Below are 19,676 nucleotides of genomic sequence, written 5' to 3'. Positions count from 1 at the left end.
TACAGTTTCTTGGTTATATCTCAGACCCACATCTAGTTTCTGCTATCCTTCACATTTACAGGAATAAATACTACAAGAGCTATAACAAATCCAGTATTTGATCATTTTGGGTATAAGCTAGTAAAACTGCTTAGTCATAATTGTGATCAAAACACTTGCCATGTCTCAGTGTAGTTTGCAGCACTGCTTAGTCATCAGATCACAAATGCACTCCTGACATGAACGATCACTGCTAGTGGGTATGCAATAGGGGTTACAGCAATGGGCAGGGTAATTTGTACATTTCCAGCCTTGCTTCTGTTGAAGTTCTAAATCAGTATATATGAGCTGGGGAAGGGTCATACTGAAAAGTGAAGACTGATGCTACATTGCAAGTCTGGTGGAAATGGTTTGAACTCACTGTGAAAGCATTTTGAGGAATTTGTTTTTAGGACAGTGAATTGTGTGCAAACCACTTCCACAACACTTAAAACGTCATGTCTGTCTTCTCCCTAAAGGAAGTGTGAGCTAGAAAGTTGCAGGTGCAAACCTCAGCTCCACCATATGTTCAGTGGCCTTATACAAGCCCCTCTCTCACCAGCCTCAGACCCAATCTGCAATATGGCTGGGAGCCAGGATGGTGTAGTGCTCAGAGTGCTAAGCTAGGTTCAGGGGGTTACAGTTTGAATCTGCACCCTGCCATGCAAGCTCTCCAGGTGGCTGTGGGCAAGTTACATCCTCTCAGCTTAACCTACCTCCCAGAATTGTTGTGTGGATAAAATGGAGGAGGGGAGAACAATGTAAGCTGCTTTGGATCATCATTAGAGAGAAAGATGGAGAATAAAGAAACTATAACTGTATAAAATCATAATATTGACATACCTTATAGGTAAGGTTGGCAATCCCCAGTTGGGGCATGGGAAACCCTGTTTAGGAGGCCTTTCCCCCTCTTCAGGGTTATCAGGAAGTGGGGAAATGTCTGCTGAGCACACCATTATATCCTGTGGAGACCGGTCCCCATAGGGTATAATGGAGAAGTGATCTGTGGATATCTAGGGGGGCTGATTTTTGAGGTAGAGGCACCAAGTTTTCAACATAGCATCTGTTGCCTCTCCTAACCCACAAGCTTCAAAAAGATTGAACCGGGGGTTCAATTCTTTGAGCTCCAAAATAAGGTGCCCCCATCTATTGTTTCCAGTGAAGGGAAGGCATTTAAAAGGAGTACAGTCCCTTTAAATGCAACAGCCAGAGCTCCCTTCAGAGTTCAACTGTGCTTGTCACAACCTTGCTTCTGGCTCCATCCCAAAAGTCTCCTGGTTGCATTCCCAAAGTCTCCTGGCTCCATCCCCAAAATCCCCAGATATTTCCTGAGTTGGACTTGGCAACCCTACTTATAGGGTTGTAAGGATTCTTGAGCTAACATATGCAAAATGCTTTGAACACTGCTTTACATATATGTTACCATTTAGGCTGTGTGCTTTAAGTGATTTGCAGATGAAAGTAGTCCCCTCTGCAAGCACCAGTCGTTTCTGACTCTGGGGTGACGTCGCATCACATTTTCAAGGTAGACTTTTTTATGGGGTGGTTTTCCATTGCCTTCCCCAGTCATCTACACTTTCCCCCCAGCAAGCTGGGTACTCATTTTACCGACCTTGGAAGGATAAGCCAACCTTGAGCTGGCTACCTGAACCCAGCTTCCACCTGGATCGAACTCAGGTCGTGAGCAGAGAGCTCAGACTGCAGTACTGCAGCTTTACCACTTTACCAGAGTTACACCCTTCTAATGTCACTTACTTCAGTGTACTCAGAACAGTGTAGCTCTATAAAAAATGCACCATCGATCAGTAGAATAATCGTTTTCCTTGATTAACCAGTGGAGCCCTTTGTAATCAGTGAATTTAAGAGTTGAGGGAGTACCTGTTACATGTTTGGAAGCTATTTGGGTACCGTTATCCCTAGAGAGAATGCCAAAAAATAAAAAATAAAGATGAGCTTTTTTGCCAAACAAGAACAAATAGCTTTTTGTTTTATTAAACTAATTTCTCTTGCACGCCCTTTGATAACTCCAAGAGGCACCACTGTTGATGTTTCTGTCATATGCAAATGTAGTTAAATATGATTGATTAACAGATAAGAGAAGGATGATCAATCAACTGTAACTGTTTTAATGGGCTATAATACTTATAAGAAATAATTAATAATAATTATAATTATGATCATGAAAACGACTGGTAGGCTGAATGGCAAACTCCCATAGGCAATGTTCAGATGGATTCCCCAGCCAGTTCTTGTAGCATCTCCTACTTGATTTTCCTTTAGAGAAACAATTATGGAACAGGTAGGCATTCTGCAGCCTCAGGTACATGAACATGCTAGGGTATCTTGGCCTCTTGCCTGCTGGGCTTTCAACCTGAGAATGGCATTAGTGGCTTTGATCAATGAGCTTGGTTCAGTGATTGACAGGAGAGGCTGTAAATAACTGCTCTTGAGAACTCTCTGTTGATTATGGGATGTCAGACTGGCTTCCTCTTTTATCTTGCACTGGTTTTTATACTTCTTCTGCTTTCCTGCAAAACTTTTGCTCTTTGTGTCTTCTTATTTCTCTTCCTTTCTTGTCTCTGTGCCCCCACTCCCTGCTTTGCTTTCATTTCTGAAGTCTTCCTTTTAATTTCACCTAAAAGAAACATGGGCTGGACCCATTTCACCAGCAGAGGCATGTTCCTCCAGTTGAAGGAGCCTTCCCTTGATGCAGGATGCATTGTGTATTGGGGGCAGACTCCTTCCACCAGAGCAAAGTGCCTCTGCTAGCAGAATGGATCTGTAAGATCAAACCCCAGATCTTCATCCCTTTCTCTCTCACACTCCTAACCACAGGAATTGGTTCCTTCTGTCACTCCATGTAAATACCTGTGGAAATTCAACCTCTTAAATCTGGCCTTTTCTAATTGATCTGTTCCTTAGTTCCTTTTCCCTCCATGTGTCCCAAATGAATGGACAGTGATCTTGTGTTGAGCACACAGGGCCCAAGGCTGCAAAGGCCCTGCAGCAGGCAGTCATATAGTCTTGAAGTACAAAGGAACGGTCTGGAAGTTTCTTAAGAAATGGGTTGCCCAGTTTGGAGGGTGGTGTGTAATAGATCTGGGAGCTACATGGCAGGTGGTGGAATGTGATCGGTCCTCTAGGATCACCTGACTTCTAGGACAGGAAGATTCTGGTCTGTGATGCTAGTATGCCTGTTTGAATTGAACTGCCATGTCAGAGTCCTTCTAGCGTGGCATCTTGTTTCCAGCAGGGGACAGTCACATGCTCTGGGAAGCAAAACATGAGAGGGTTGACCCACAGTGCTCCTTTCAGTACCTGAGAACTGATATACCATCTCTGTACTTGGAGATTCCTTTTATAGCTAATAAACACTCATATGATATGTCTGTCTTTCTCATTTTTGTTCTAATCCCCTTTGAAAATCATCTGAGCTAATGCCCATCACTGTGCCTTACAGCAGTGAGTCCCATAAGCTAAAGATGCCTTATGTGAAGAAGTTCTTTATTCTGTCTATCCTAAGCATATTTCTGAACCACTTCATTGTGAGATCCTGAGTTATAATAATAATAAAATTTCATTTATATCCCGCTCTCCCCGCCGAAGTGGGCTCAGGGCGGCTAACAGCATATTCATATAATTATCTCTCTCGGCTTGGCTTCGCGAACGAACGAAGATTTAAGAAGGGTGCAATAGTCCACGTTTGCTGCAGGCTCGCTGGACCAACCCTAAATCAGACTTTTCCCTGCAGCCGCTGTGGCCAGACCTGCCTGTCTCATATAATTATACAAAGGTTTAAAATCACATTAATTTTAAAACATTCCAATTTAAACCGAATACAAATAAATACAAATAAATTCCAGGTGCTAATTCTGTTCATAAGATAATGGTGACAGAAGTCACCCAACATCAGTCGCTCAGCCGGCAAAGGCCATCCTGAAAAGGGTGGTCTTGCAGGCCCTGCGGAACTGGTCAAGGCTCTGCAGGGCTCGCACTTCTTCCGGGAGCTGGTTCCATAGGTGTGGAGCTGCGATAGAGAAGGCCCGTGTGTGAGTTCTACTATCATACAAGAAGGAGTAAACAGCTTGCAAGAAGGTCTCTTTCATTTCATGTCAAAAATCTGTCGTAGACACTATAATAATTTTTGGTTGCTCACGTCTCCAGAACCTCCACATTGCATGCATTCCAAAACACATTAGATGATTTTGTTTGCATCTAAAGGCTTGACTTAATTTCCAGGGAAGTTTTTGTACTCTCATGCAAACTTTTGTTCTCCTGTGCACTTTAAAGATCCTCCAAGATATGTTTCCTGCTTCTTGAATGATAACTCAAAACCATGATGCAGGATGGCCACATCTGATTGTAAAGAATTAGAAAGAAGACTTTGGCCAGAAATAGCTGCACAGCTTGAGATGCACCAGGCCAAACACATCCCATCAACTGTCTATGGTGGCCAGGGACTCAATACAAAATCCAGTTTTTTGCTGCTTACTTGGGAATGCAAAACTGGGATGAGTTTGGTTTAGTGGTCTATGGATCTGACTTAGGCCTGCCTGTTGTTAAAATTGACTGCTTGTGTAACATCAGCTGTGTGCCTCTAGAAAATTAGGTGTCATTATGGAATGATCCATAAAACCTTGGAAAAGGAGGTTAGCGATTGACTAGAAATGGGTGTTTTGTGGGGTTCTTCACATATTGGACCTTGCTTTTAAAAAAAATATTAATAATACTTTGAGCTTGAGCTGTTTCAATGTGAACTGAAAAAGAAGTTGCACTCTGGAGATGAAGTTTAGGCTATATTTTGGACTAGAATTTGTGGATTGAATATAATTGAATATAAATCTTTTACAGTTGTGAGTTCAGTATTTTAGCTTAGAATCTTCCCCTGATGGTTTAGGTTTAATGTTCATCTTCCATGAATTTGTGCACTTTTGTCTTCTGTCTATGCCTTATATTCTCTTCTCTTAATAAGATAGTCTGATTGTTTGAATATCTAATGTTTTGCCTGTGTTTCCCCTAATGTATTTTCTAAGCCTTAAAATATTACTAGAGTTAGGTGGCTATGGAGCAATTAAAGAATGTGCGGAGAGACAATGGACAGTCCAGGTGTTCTAGAAGCAAAAGAAGTGAGTGATCTAATTGCTCAGTGGTACAGTACCTGCTTGGCACACAAAAGGTCCCAAGTTCAGTCCCCAGATCAACAGGTGAAAGGGTTAGAGAAAGCTTGTAATGTGAAAGACTGCCATAATATGAAGCTACTGCCATAGACAAACTGGCTTCAGTGGGCTGATGGGCTGATTCAGTATAAGGCAGTTTCATGTAGTCAACTGATGTCTTGCCCAGGAAAAGCAGCAATTTCACCTGGACAAACACCAAAGTAGCAAGTAGCCTGAACTGTACATGGAGCTGGCTAATCAGGAACACCAGCTGCATGGGCAGCCTGCAAGATTCAAGACCAAATGCCACTATTTTTGACTGCATATGTGAATTTGTTTCCTTTTTGTGCCATGGGCTCACTCACAACCATTTAGTGCAGAGAGGGAAACAGCCACACACAAAGCCTAAAAAGGAAGCACTCAGAAACTGACTAGCAGCTGCCCCAGTGTCTAGTCCTTTAGCTAGGAAATAATACATCAAGGCACCCAGGTGAATGCATGTGTTTCTCCTTCTCAGCACCTCTGGCAGTGCAAAAAAGGAAAGAATGTATAGACAGCAACCCAGTGTATCACAGGGGGCCAGTGTGCTGCACGATAACAGAATCAGGAAGGAGCAAGCCATCAGCCAGGTGAGGGCCAGGGGCAAGTGGTGTGATTTAAGAGAATGCACAGGTCAGGTGCCCAAAGCTGCAATTAGTAGGCAAGGAACAGAAGAAAGCCACTGCTAAGGAAGCTGGTGACAAGGAAATCCATCTGACAGGATCTTCTCTCTGCGATACTAGCTGTTCAGACTGAAGGGCAAGCTTGGGAGTCTGCTGGGTCACCTAAGCAGGTGCTGAGTAAGCTTCTTGTGATTTGTAATGCTGCCCTGGTGGTGCCTCTAAGCAACATGCTTCTACCTGTAATGACTTTGGCAGGCATGATGGCACAAGGAAAGCTGCTAAAACCAGGCTGCTGGGGAGAGGGGAGGTTTGTGGTCCTGACTTGAGATACCTGCCTAGTTTCTTGGGAGTCTTTTTGGTCTTAACTGCAGAGTACCTGCTAATCTTAGCGCTGCAGTCTTGGCGGAACAAAACCCAAGTGGGTGAGCAAGGCATAGATCACCAACTGCTATCTTATTTGTAGCCCTGGAAATTAATTTGATGTTAATTCCTAGTTTTGGCATCTCTTCCTGGAAATTAATCAGCAGAGAACTTTTCCATAGATTTGAACCAATTGAAACTTGGTATCCAAATCCTTGTAGGTAAGCAGATAATATCTGCTGGATCGATCCACATCCCATGAGTCCTATCACAGATCCATCACAGTGTATTCCTCTGATCTTTATTTGAAGTCCTTTTTTGATGTTGACTGGCACCTGGTTGCAAAGACTTCCATGAGTTATGTAGTCTTTTGAAGAAATACTTTGTTTATAGTTCCTTTCTGTTAAGAATACCCTGAACCTTCTGACCATGAGAGAATTCTACAGAAGAATCTTTTTCTCCTGGGGTTTGCCATGATCCAGTATTTCCTATGGAGTTATGCTTATTACATGTTTATGAAGACTAGAAACCTGTGGGTGTCTAGAGCTGCACTTCCCTACAATGATCCAGTGTTCCTTCTTTGCTAGAAGATACTCCAAGTCAGCACATGTGGGTGGGATTCCTATTTTTAGGAGAGGATATGAAATAGTTGGCTGGTTGGAACCCTGGCAGAAAGTCCTTGAAAGCTGAGCTTGCTACAGAAAGTGATACAGTTATCCAGAGGCTGAATAATGACTTTGCCTGCACCTTTGGACTAGATCTTCTGAAGGGTTCTCTTCTGTCAAAATATGAAGTTGCATTTTCACAACAGCTGGCGTCAGATAATCGTGCTTGGATACATAACCATAGCTCTGAGTTACATAACCATAGCTCTGAATAAAAGGGTTTTTAAAATCATTTTCAGTTCAAATTCTACTCAGATTAGTGAGACAAAAATTCATGGGGAGAGTGAGTAGATTCTAGCTCAGAAGTAATCACAGAAAATCAGCCTGCCACAAATGTTTCAGGCACAAGAATAAAAAACAAATCCAACATTTTAAGAGATGTGCTTAGGAAATTACTGTATAGATTTTTGTCCCTTGGGCAGCTCTTACTTCTTGCAAGACCATAAAAATCAGTGAGAAATGTTTTCTGTTCCATCAGTAAAATTTCCAGTATTTTTCCTGGACCCTCACATCTTGAAAGTTACTTTATCAGCATAAGAAGTACCGACGCTGCCAAATTATATTAGAAGGATCATAACTTCAAATAAAGGAGAAGAGGAAGTATTTAGATACCATCACCTCTTGTGGCTTTCATGGTTTAGAATTCACTACAATTTTAATATTAATCTGTTTTTAATGTTCTGTCATTGCCTTTTATGTACCTTGAATTAATTTAAGATTGTAGTAGCCTTAGGCCACATGCAATTAATGTTATTAATACTTACTGTTATTTTAATATTCACTTATTTCTATAAGTGTTTGGATGAAGGATATTTGAATTCAGGTCCCACCTTACCTGATATATTTTCATAATCTTTATGGACTGTTCATATTTGGAAGGCTTTGTCTATATTAAGTTTAAAAAATTATGGAGGGAGTTTACTGAAGTTTTCTACAAAATTGTGTGACCCCCTTACTAACTTGAATCAATCCTGTCTTCACTTTCAAAAACAGGTATGGAGTTGAAGCAGAGATGGGGTTGGCCTTCTGGAAACTCAGATGTACTTTAAACAAGATTTTTTAGCAGCTACATATCATTGCAGAACCATAATGCTGTTTGTTTTATTCTAAAACTGAGATTGCTGCTCAGGCTAATCAGAAGCTATGCTGAACATTAGACATTAGTGACCGGCTTCCAACTCCATCAGTTTCCTCCTGAGTAAAGTTACACCCTTCTTAAACCCACTGAAGTCAGTGGACCTAGAAGGAGGCAACTCTGCTTAGGTTGGTAACGCATAGAGGTGGAACATTAAAACAACATGATCTCTGTGGTTATATTGTGACCTCAATGGCTGTGTTGTTAAAATGTGTCTATGAAATGCTTTTCTGTTCACAGCACACAAAGGCAGTATGAGAAATCAAATGATAATAACAGTAAAACTGACAATCTGAAGGGAAACGTTATCACTGTTTAGTAACAATAATAATAAAAAGGTGGCCTATCCTTCTTCAGGAAAGCTGTCTCATAGCAGCCAGCTTTCAGTTACACAGTGAAAGGAATATTGTGATAATATACACAGATGTTGTAAATTCTACACATTTTGCCCCATTTCGATGTGAACAACAGGGAAGGTCCAGAAATTGCCAGATTAAATGATGCCAACTCTGACTACCCTGTCCCTGAATGGGTGATTGACCCTGTCAACTTTGTTCATACAAACAGCCTATTGAAGGAAGGAGCTAGAGTCAAGTCAGTGGCACCTTAGACACCAATAAGATTTGTGGGGTATAAGCTTTTGAGAGTCAAAATGCCCTTCAACAGATACCCTCGGACTTGAATCCAAATTTTCTGCTGCAGACCAACACAGCTGCCCTGTGAAACTATCCAAAGGATATTTGTGCCCTGAGTGCATCAGTACATGCACACAAGGACCTTGGATGACGGCCCATGTATATAAAACCCCTGATAGTCATCTGAGGATACTGGAGTATAAATTAGCATCGTTTATAGATCTGTATCCCAGGCGCTCTTGCAGAGTTAATACTTACTTAAAACAGTTCCACCTTGTTTATTCAACTCATCCAGAATGGACATTGCAGTCTCTGCCTGTGTGGACTTTGGAATGTCCTTTCCAGCAGAAGTGCTTTAATGACTTTAAGAAGTTCATCAAGCATTTCTGTCTTTTCTAAAATAATGAAAATGATGTCGTTCAGCATTTAATTTTTAGCAAGGACGACATGCTTAACTGTCCTTATCTTACTGGGGACCAGGGAGTTGGGGAATGTAAGTTGGAGGAGATTGTTCTGCTAAAGCTTTCCCTTTTGTATAAGGGCATTTCAAACAAAGCATGCATCAGAACAGCTCCAACACAATCCTACGGCCAAACTGGAAACTGTCTAGGATAGCATCTAAGCCCCACGCCAGTCTAATTTGAGGATAGGCCACCATAATTCAGAGCTACATTGGTGCATTTAGAGGTCTGCCATCATAGTGTCTTGCCAATGCTGTGCTGTTGTTTATCCCCTGGCACCAGTTTGGCTGCACAGCATAGCTGCCAGAAATTAGTGGTGCTGGGGATATGCTGGGGAAAAGCAGGGCTTAGTCAGTCTCCTAAACCTTCTTACATTACTGAACATATCACAGTCCTTTCTATTTGGTGTAGTGGTTAAGTGTGCAGGCTTAACTTGGGAGAACCAAGTTAGTTTCCCCACTACTCCACTTGCAGCTGCTGGAATGGCCTTGGGTCAGCCATTGCTCTCATAGGAGTTGTCCTTGAAAGGGCAGCCACTGTAAGAGCTCTCTCAGCCCCACCTGCCTCATATGGTGTCTGTTGGGGGGGAGAGGTAAATGAGATTGTGACTGCTTTGAAACGCTGAGATTCAGAGTATAGGGCGGGATATAAATCCAATTTCTTATAGTAGAGGGGCCTGTGTTTCCTATGGTCTTTCCTGCGTGGGCTTCCATGGGCAGAGTGGCATCAGAGTGGTGTGCTGGCATTGTTATGCACTGATGGGCTGCTTCCACATATGGCTGGCACAAGGGTCTAATTGGCATGCTGGGCTGTGATTGGTGGGTGCTGGTGGTGTTGATGCGGTCTCCACTACTGTTGGGATTTTCTTGGTTCCCTAGAGCAGGATTGGCCAACAGTAGCATGGCCAATGGCTGGGGCTGATGGGAGTTGTAGGCAAAAAACATCTGGAGAGCTACCGTTGGCCACCCCTGCCCTAGAGCTGGGTCTTTGGGGGCATTTATTTAATCTACTGAGAGAGTACAGTATACTAACTAGCTACTCTGGTGCTTGGCCAGTGTCAGCAAATGCCCTGGCATCTGGTGTTTAGGAATAAGTTATTCTTTTCTTTAGTATAACTAATATAATTAAAAAGGAGAACAAATGTTGAGTCCAGTGGCATCTTTAAGACCATAGAATCATAGAGTTGGAAGGGACCTCTAGGGTCATCTAGTCCAACCCCCTGCACAATGCAGGAAACTCACAAACACCTCCCCCCTAAATTCACAGGATCTTCATTGCTGTCAGATGGCCATCTAACCTCTGTTTAAAAACCTCCAAGGAAGGATAGCCCACCACCTCCTGAGGAAGCCTGTTCCACTAAGGAATCGCTCTAACGGTCAGGAAGTTCTTCCTGATGTTGAGTTGGAAACTCTTTTGATTTAATTTCAACCCACTGGTTCTGGTTCTACCTACTGGGGCCACAGAGAATAATTCCACACCATCCTCTATATGACAGCCCTTCAAGTACTTGAAGATGGTGATCATATCACCTCTCAGCCATCTCCTCTCCAGGCTAAACATGCCTAGCTCCTTCAATCTTTCCTCATAGGACTTGGTCTCCAGACCCCTCACCATCTTCGTCACCCTCCTCTGGACTCATTCTAGCTTGTCTATATCCTTCTAAAAATGTGGTGTCCAAAACTGAACACAATACTCCAGATGAGGTCTTACCAGAGCAGAGTAAAGCATCATGTGATTTGGACACTATACTTCTGTTGATACAGCCAAAAATTGCATTTGCCTTTTTAGCCACCGCATGACACTGTTGACTCATGTTCAGCGTATGATCCACTAAGACTCCTAGATCCTTTTCGCACATATTACTGCTAAGACAAGTCTCCCCCATCCTATAACCATGCATTGGATTTTTCCTACCTAAATTCAGAACTTTACATTTATCCCTGTTAAAATTCATTTTATTGGTTTTAGCCCAGTTTTCCAGCCTGTCGTCATCCTGTATCCTATTTCTGTCGTCTTCTGTGTTTGCAACCCCTTCCAATTTAGTATCATCTGCAGATTTAATACGCATTCCCTCTATTCCTTCATCCAAATCATTGATAAAGATGTTGAACAAAACAGATCCCAGGACAGATCCTTGAGGCACTCCACTTGTCACTCCTCTCCAAGAGGAACCATTCACAAGCACTCTTTGGGTGCGATCTGTCAACCAGTTACAGATCCACCTAATGGTAACAGAATCCAAACCACATTTTACCAACTTGTCAACAAGGATTGTATGGGGAACTTTATCAAAAGCCTTACTGAAATAAAGATAAATGATGTCTACAGCATTCCCCTGATTCAGCAAGGTAGTCACTTTCTCAAAAAAAGAGATCAGGTTAGTCTGATATGACTTGTTTTTGAGAAAACCATGCTGGCTCTTAGTAATCACATCCATTCTTTCTAAATGTTGCAGGACTGACTGACTGATGATTTGTTCTAAAACTTTTCCAGGTATAGATGTCAGGCTGACGGGTCCGTAGTTACCTAGATCATCTTTTTTCCCCTTCTTGAAGACAGGGACAACATTCGCTCACCTCCAATCTTCTGGCACCTCTCCTGTTCTCCAAGAATTCTCAAAAATAATAGCCAGAGGCTCAGAAATTACATCCGCAAGCTCTTTTAGAACCCTTGGATGCAATTCATCTGGCCCTGAGGACTTAGTTTCATTTAAAGAAACTAGGTGTTTATGTACTACCCTATGCTGATCCTACATTGGAACTTCATACCTTCCTTATATGTTCTGTTTTTGCCATGTTGAGCACCATTTCCCTCAGAAGAAAAGACCAACAAGAGTTTATTTAAGGTATGCTTCCTCCACTCTTTTTTAAATATCTCCAAATCATAGTCTCTTAATGTTCTAGTTAATTTATCCATTTCACTCCACGATAGAACTTTCATAGTCCAATCCCATTTATCCGGTATTTTTTCTTGCTTCCAAAGCTGCGCATACAATGTCCTAGCAGCTGATAGCAGGTACCAAATTAGAGTCCTATCTTCCTTTGGATATTTTTCTAATTGTAATCCGAGCAAAAATGTCTCTGCAATTTTCTTAAAGTCGTAACCCAATATTTTGGAGATTTCTTTTTGTATCATCTTCCAATACTCTTTCGCTTTTTCACATGTCCACCACATATGGAAGAAAGAACCTTCATGTTTTTTACACTTCCAACATCTATCCGACATTTTCTTGCTCATCTTAGCCAATTTTTTCGGGGTCATATACCACCTGTACATCATCTTAAAACAATTTTCTTTTATGCTCTGACAAGTTGATATCTTCATTGAGTTCTTCCAAAGGTATTCCCATGCATCCATTTGTATTTCTCTATTCACATTGATTGCCCATTTGACCATTTGAGATTTTACTACTTCTTCTTCTGTAGACCATTTCAATAATAACTTATATACTTTTGATATCAATTTTTCATTATCACCAAGCAGGACCCTTTCCAATTCTGTTTGTTCTCGTCTAATTCCTTCCAATTTTATATCATTTTCCAACAAGCTTTTGATTTGTTGCATTTGAAACCAATCATATTTATTGTCTAGCTCTTCCGAAGATTTTAATTCAATTTTATCTCCTCGAATCTTGAGCAGTTGGTTATATGACATTTCTCTTTTATCGTCGGATTCAGCTGTTATTTTTATTACTTCTGCTGGCACTATCCACAGCGGTTTTCTCTCGTCCCCATATTTCTTATATTTTATCCAAGTACTTAGTAAAGTGTTTCTAACATAGTGGTGAGAGAAAAGACCATCCATTTTATTCTTCCCATAATACATATACGCGTGCCAGCCGAATTTATTTCCGTGAGCTTCTAACCATAAAGGTTTTTTATCTAAAAAAGAGTGGAGGAAGTTTAAAAAATACATAGAGAAAGAGTCGAATGTAAGAAGAAATTGGACAATTTTTTAGTAATAATGGGGGGGGGGGAAACGAAGAAGCAAGAAGGGAGGGAAAATATTTATATAACGAATTTTGATTAGTCAGATGTATCTTTAGTATTGAATTAGAATCTATAACCTCGGGGAAGTCTATATTGGAGGGAGGGGGGATTGAAAAGTCATATGGGTTAGTATTGAAGCAACGAAGGGAAATTAAGTTCTGTAACCATATGCTATCAATAAATTGGTTAAAACACACAAGAGTTTATTTAAGGTATGAACTTTCATTTGCAGGCACACTTCCTCTGATACATAGTAAGTAAATAAAATTTTATTTGTATCCCGCCCTCCCCCGCCAAAGCAGGCTCAGGGCGGCTAACAACATCCATAAGCAAGCAATACAATAGATAAAAACATTAAATTACATTATTTAAAAACCAGTCAATACTTAATTAAAACATTAAATCTAACATTAACATTGTTGTTTGATGCTATCCCTGTCAGTTGACATAATAATAACAGGGTCCCTGAACCAGATCGTTTTGGCGTTTTCCTTGTTACAACTATAATTCAGCAATTCATGAACGCCAGCTTGAAGAGGGTGGTCTTGCAGGCCCTGCGGAACTGATCAAGGCTCCGCAGGGCCCACACCTCCTCTGGGAGCTGATTCCAAAGGTATGGGGCCGTGGTAGAAAAGGCCCGAGCGCGGGTATTCTGAAGTTTAACTTCTTTTGGCTCAGGGATGGTCAGTTTGTTTTTCCCTACTGACCTCAGTGCTCTCTGGGGCTCATACGGGGAGAGACGGTCCCTTAGGTAGGTCGGTCCTCGGCCATATAGGGCTTTAAAGGTAATGACCAGCACTTTGTACTGGACCCGGTATACAATCGGCAGCCAGTGCAGTCCGCGTAGCCCCGGCCGTACATGCTCCCACCTTGGGAGACCTAGCAACAGCCTGGCCGCCGCATTCTGCGCTAGTTGCAATCTCCGGGTCCGGCACAAAGGCAGCCCCATGTAGAGGGCGTTACAGTAGTCCAGTCTTGAGGTGACCGTCGCATGGATCACCGTTGCTAGGTCCCGACGCTCTAGGAAAGGGGCCAACCGCCTCGCCCGCCTCAGATGAAAAAATGCTGACTTGGCAGTGGCTGTTATCTGGGCCTCCATTGATAGTGAAGACTCCAGTAAAACACCCAAGCTCTTTACCTGTTGCGCCGCCTTCAGCGGTGCACCATCAAAGGCCGGGAGAGATATTTCGTTCCCCAGAGCGCCACGACCCACACAGAGAACCTCTGTCTTCGCCGGGTTCAACTTAGAAATGGAAGTTAATGTTTCATGCACACACACCTGTCTGTTTGTCTGTCTGTCTATCTATCTAGCAATCATCCATCCACCCATCCACCCAAATGCTTTTACATAGGTGAACAGCCAATCAGCATGCAACTTAATGGTCCTAAGTAATACTCAAGACTTGATGAGAGATGTAAAAGTTATCGCACCGCTTGGGAGCAGTGACCATAACATTATTGATTTCACCATTTGTATAAATAGAGAGGTGTCCCAAAAGACCAGCACAACCACGTTTAACTTTAAAAGGGATAAATTCTCTGAGATGAGGAGGCATGTGAAGAGGAAACTGAAAGAAAAAGTAAATAGTCAAAACCCTTGGGGAAGCTTGGAGGTTATTTAAAACTACAATCCTAGAAGCTCAGATAAAATATATACCACAAGTTAGGAAAGGCACAAACAGGTATAAGAAAAGGCCTGCATGGTTAACGAACAAAGTAATGGAAACTGTAAAAGGTAAGAAGGACTCCTTTAAGTGGTGGAAAGCTAGTCCAAGTGAGATTAATAAAAGGGAACACAGGCTGTGGCAAATCAAATGCAAGACTGTGATCAGGCAGGCAAAAAGGAACTATGAGGAACATATTGCAAAAAATATAAAGACCAACAATAAAAATTTCTTCAAATAGAAGCAGGAAACCAGCCAGGGAGGCAGTGGGGCCCTTGGATGATCAAGGGGTCAAAGGATTACTGAAGGAGGATAGGGAAATGGCTGAGAAGCTGAATGCATTTTTTGCTTTCGTCTTCACTGTGGAAGACAAGAAGTGTTTGGCCACTCCAGAACCACTTATTTTGGAAGGGTATTGAAAGACCTGAGTCAGATTGTGGTGACAAGAGAGGAGGTCCTACAACTGATAGACTATTAAAAACTAATAAGTCACCAGGTCCAGATGGCATGCATCCAAGAGTTCTGAAAGAACTCAAAGTTGAACTTGTGGATCTTCTGACAAAAATATGTAATCTTTCATTGATATCTGCCTTCGTTCCTGAGGACTGGAAGGTAGCAAATGTCACCCCCATCTTTAAAAAGAGTTCCAGAGGAGATCCGGGAAATTACAGGCCAGTCAGTCTGACTTCAATACCAGGAAAGTTGGAAGAAACCATTATCAAGGACAGAATGAGTAGGCACATTGATGAACACGGGTTATTGAGGAAAACTCAGCATGGGTTCTGTAAGGGAAGATCTTGCCTCACTAACCTGTTACATTTCTTTGAGGGGGTGAACGAACATGTGGACAAAGGAGACCCAAATAGATGTTGTTTACCTTGACTTCCAGAAAGCTTTTGATAAAGTTCCTCATCAAAGGCTTCTTAGGAAGCTCGAGAGTCATGGAGTAAAAGGACAGGTCCTCTTATGGATCAAAAACTGGCTAATTAATAGGAAGCAGAAAGTGAGTATAAATGGGCAGTCTTCACAGTGGAGGATGGTAAGCAGTGGGGTGCCGCAGGGCTCGGTACTGGGTCCCATGCTCTTGAACTTCTTCATAAATGATTTGGAGTTGGCCGTGAGCAGTGAAGTGGCCAAGTTTGCAGATGACACTAAATTGTTCATGGTGGTGAGAACCAGAGGGGATGGTGAGGCACTCCAAAGGAATCTGTTGAGGCTGGGTGAGTGGGCATCAACGTGGCAGATGAGGTTCAATGTGGCCAAGTGCAAAGTAATGCACATTGGGGCCAAGAATCCCAGCTACAAATACAAGTTGATGGGGTGTGGACTGGCAGAGACTGACCAAGAGAGAGTTCTTGGGGTCGTGGTAGATAACTCACTGAAAATGTCAAGACAGTGTGCGATTGCAATAAAAAAGGCCAACGCCATGCTGGGAATTATTAGGAAGGGAATTGAAAACAAATCAGCCAGTATTATAATGCCCCTGTATAAATTGATCGTGCGGTCTCATTTGGAATACTGTGTGCAATTCTGGTCACCGCACCTCAAAAAGGATATTATAGCATTGGAAAAAGTCCAGAAAAGGGCAACTAGAATAATTTCCCTATGAAGAAACTAGAACACTTTCCCTATGAAGAAAGGTTAAAACGCTTGGGGCTCTTTAGCTTGGAGAAACATCGACTGCGGGGTGACATGATAGAGGTTTACAAGATAATGCATGGGATGGAGAAAGTAGAGAAAGAAGTACTTTTCTCCCTTTCTCACAGTACAAGAACTTGTGGGCATTCGATGAAATTGCTGAGCAGTCAGGTTAAAACGGATAAAAGGAAGTACTTCTTCACCCAAAGGGTGATTAACATGTGGAATTCACTGCCACAGGAGGTGCTGGCGGCTACAAGCATAGCCAGCTTCAAGAGAGGGTTAGATAAAAATATGGAGCAGAGGCCCATCAGTAGCTATTAGCTACAGTGTGTGTGTGTGTGTGTGTGTGTGTTTATGTATGTATACTTGTGAAAGAGAAAGAGAATTTTTTTGGCCACTGTGTGACACAGAGTGTTGGACTGGATGGGCCATTGGCCTGATCCAACATGGCTTCTCTTATGTTCTTAGGTTTAAGTGTTTTGACATATGCAAAGACTAGCAATAACAAGCTAAGTTTATAGCTCACAATGTGTTTGGATTTAATTACAGGGTAACATTGGAGCAATAAATATGTCAAAGTAGGAGACTAATGTGCAAAAGTATCTTTCTCAATTGTTAAGAGTAGTTGAGACTCTGCAGTTATACTCCATTTGTCTCCTCTCAGGCATGGAGCTAGCTGACAACATCCTTTCCTTTGAGGTGGGGTGCTGTGTTATGTCAGAGGAACACGTTCCAATATCCACTGCATTACATTACATTCGTAATTCCAATATACTATTCAAAAACTGAATAACACTAAAATACAGAGGATGTTTAGCCCTTCTTGGTGAGAATACATATATGAGGACTGACTGAGTTCAGCATATGTAATGAGATAATAAACCTATATCCTTATTAAGTCCTGGAGGGGTTGTTCTGAGTTTTGTAATAACTTGTAGTTCAGCAGTTTCCATTTCCATTCTGTTCCTGAAGTTACTTTGCAATAAAACAACTACTTTGAGGTCACCCACTGAATATCTTGGAAGGCTGAAGTGTTCTCCTACAGATTTCTCAGTTTTCTGATTCTTGTTGTCAGATTTCTGTCCATTTATCCTTTGGTGTAGGGTTTGTCCTGTTTGCCCTATGTAGGGAACTGAAGGGCAACTGTTGGCATTTAATGGCATATTCAGTGTTAAAAACTGAGCAAGAAAATGAGCCTAAGGTAGTGTAGTTGATGATGTTAGGTCCAGTGATTGTGTTGTCTGGGTGTATGAGGCAGCAAAGTTGGCATTTGGGTTTATTGCAAGCTCTGATACCAGCATCCATGTTCAAATTAGATATTGCATTATTGAGGGTGAGGAGTTGTTTGAGACTGGGGAGTTGTCTGTCTGCAAAAAAAGGTTTACCCCCCAGTACTTGCAAAAGGGAACTTATTATTATTGTTGTTCAGTAGAGGTTGTTGTATATGATTGATTTTCAGACCAACACAGCTGCCCACCTGGATATAACTAAAACAGGTTTGCCTGGAGAATTTCTTTTCTTATTTGCTTACAGAAAAGCAGTCAGTGGAGAATAAGAAAGTGATATGTTGTTTAGAAAGGGAGATGTGAGTTTCACACCCTTCCCCAAGACCTGATGATGTATGGAGATTCTGTACAACTATTCAGCAGTGAAGGAAAGACACTCTGTAGCTGCTCAGAAGCACTTCACAAGGCCTTATCCTGAAGCCAGGTGAGGTGCTTGCCTAAAGACTGGAGTTGTCATTAGGGGTGGCAGAGTGGGATATGGCCCATGGGGCACAGTTCTGCAGACAGATCCAGGGGGGTAGTTGTGTTAGTCTGAAGCAATAGAATAAAGGTGCCACTGGACTCTAATTTAATTCTGCAGATGGCTCTCTCAGTCAAGCCCTGTTGATATCAACAAAAGTGCAAGTAACTATTGTGAAACAATTAAATATTAGCCATTGCAATGAATTATTATTTTTAACTAGCATTGTTACACAAATTATAATTATATGTGAATGATAAACAAGGGAGTATATCATTCCTAAAATCTCAGAATGCCCCTGAAATGACAAATTTTGTTTAAATTACAGCTAAACTAAATACTATAACTTATACAATTCCATGGCAACTAGAAAAAGCAAAACTTGTTTTTCAGATATGGTTGCATGGCAGGGAATACCTGCTTCAAAACGAAGGGAGGGGGTGTGCACTCAGACTCTTATTCCTGACTTTGCTATTCAGCCTGAATTATACATTACATTGAAGAATGTGTAACCGAAACTCCTTTTTTCCCTTCAGGGAAAGCCTCTTTGAGAATCAGCAATTTGGAGCACAGAAGTATAAACACATCTATGAAATCTGGTAGAGGAAAAGTGGCTTAAGAGTTACTATCCAGAGTAGGGCCCTGTCAGGTGAGAAGAAACCTGCCCACATAGAATCTCTGCTCTAGCTCACCCTTTTTGAGGCAGGTTTTGCTGAAGGAAAAAAATAGGGCTATCGGGGGTTGATTCTGTATTTTTGTCTGTAATATGCCATTCAGCCTTCAGCTGATCCTGTAAAGTGGTGGAGATGGGAGACCATAGATGCGGTGGCTAAATGTCATCAGATACGTCAGCAGTGAAATGATAATTGACAATATTTGACCAATTGCTAGACCAGTGCCCCAGTCCTACAAGCAGGCAGTCTTGCTCATCAAGAGGATTCCCGCATAAGCCACCCTGAACTGTCACAGAATTTGTCTTTTCTTTCCACAGACAGCAGCGACAGTGAGTTTGAACTTTCGACCATCCGGCACCAGCCAGAAGGGCTAGACCAGCTCCAGGCACTGACCAAATTCACCAAGAAAGAGTTGCAGTCCCTCTATAGAGGCTTCAAGAATGTGAGTGTGATGGCATATGATGCCGTCTGGATTCCTGTCTTTCACTGCAAATTTCCCTCCAAAATAGGAAAGTTTGTGGATCCTTTTATAGGGTTAGGTTTCCTCATGAGAAGACAGGAAATGTACAGTGTTTCTGGTACATTCTGTTTGCTCACAACTGTAAAATCTGAGCAGAAGGGAGCAGGCAGGTACCAGACATGCTGCTCTTGTTTTCAGGAATCAGTCTCCAAACAAATTGCACTCCCCAAGTTTCATAACCCTACATTTTCAGCATAATCCCATTCTATACACTGAAATGCAGGATGAACTGATGTTGGACCTTGCAGTTGAGAAACTGTTAGCTTGAACAGGGAAGAAGCAATGGAGATATCTCTTAATATTCGGTTTTTTAAAAAAATTGTGTACCATTGTCTCTCCCCACCACCCTC

At 41.9% G+C, this 19,676-nt stretch overlaps 1 protein-coding gene across 3 annotated transcripts in view; it reads left to right on the top strand.

Moving 5' to 3' along the window:
* Positions 1-19,676, top strand: part of KCNIP3 (potassium voltage-gated channel interacting protein 3) — a 126,821-nt gene that overhangs the window by 88,255 nt on the left and 18,890 nt on the right. For all 3 annotated transcript variants that reach the window (XM_060251864.1, XM_060251865.1, XM_060251866.1), the window contains one exon: positions 19,124-19,248. In XM_060251864.1, the coding sequence (XP_060107847.1) occupies positions 19,124-19,248 (125 nt within the window). The remainder of the gene's footprint in view (positions 1-19,123; positions 19,249-19,676) is intronic.

Source organism: Heteronotia binoei, chromosome 12, assembly GCF_032191835.1.
Source record: "Heteronotia binoei isolate CCM8104 ecotype False Entrance Well chromosome 12, APGP_CSIRO_Hbin_v1, whole genome shotgun sequence".
Taxonomy (NCBI): Eukaryota; Metazoa; Chordata; class Lepidosauria; order Squamata; family Gekkonidae; genus Heteronotia; species Heteronotia binoei.
The sequence above is the reverse complement of the archived record's forward strand: the minus strand, read 5'-3'. Positions and strand labels throughout refer to the sequence as shown.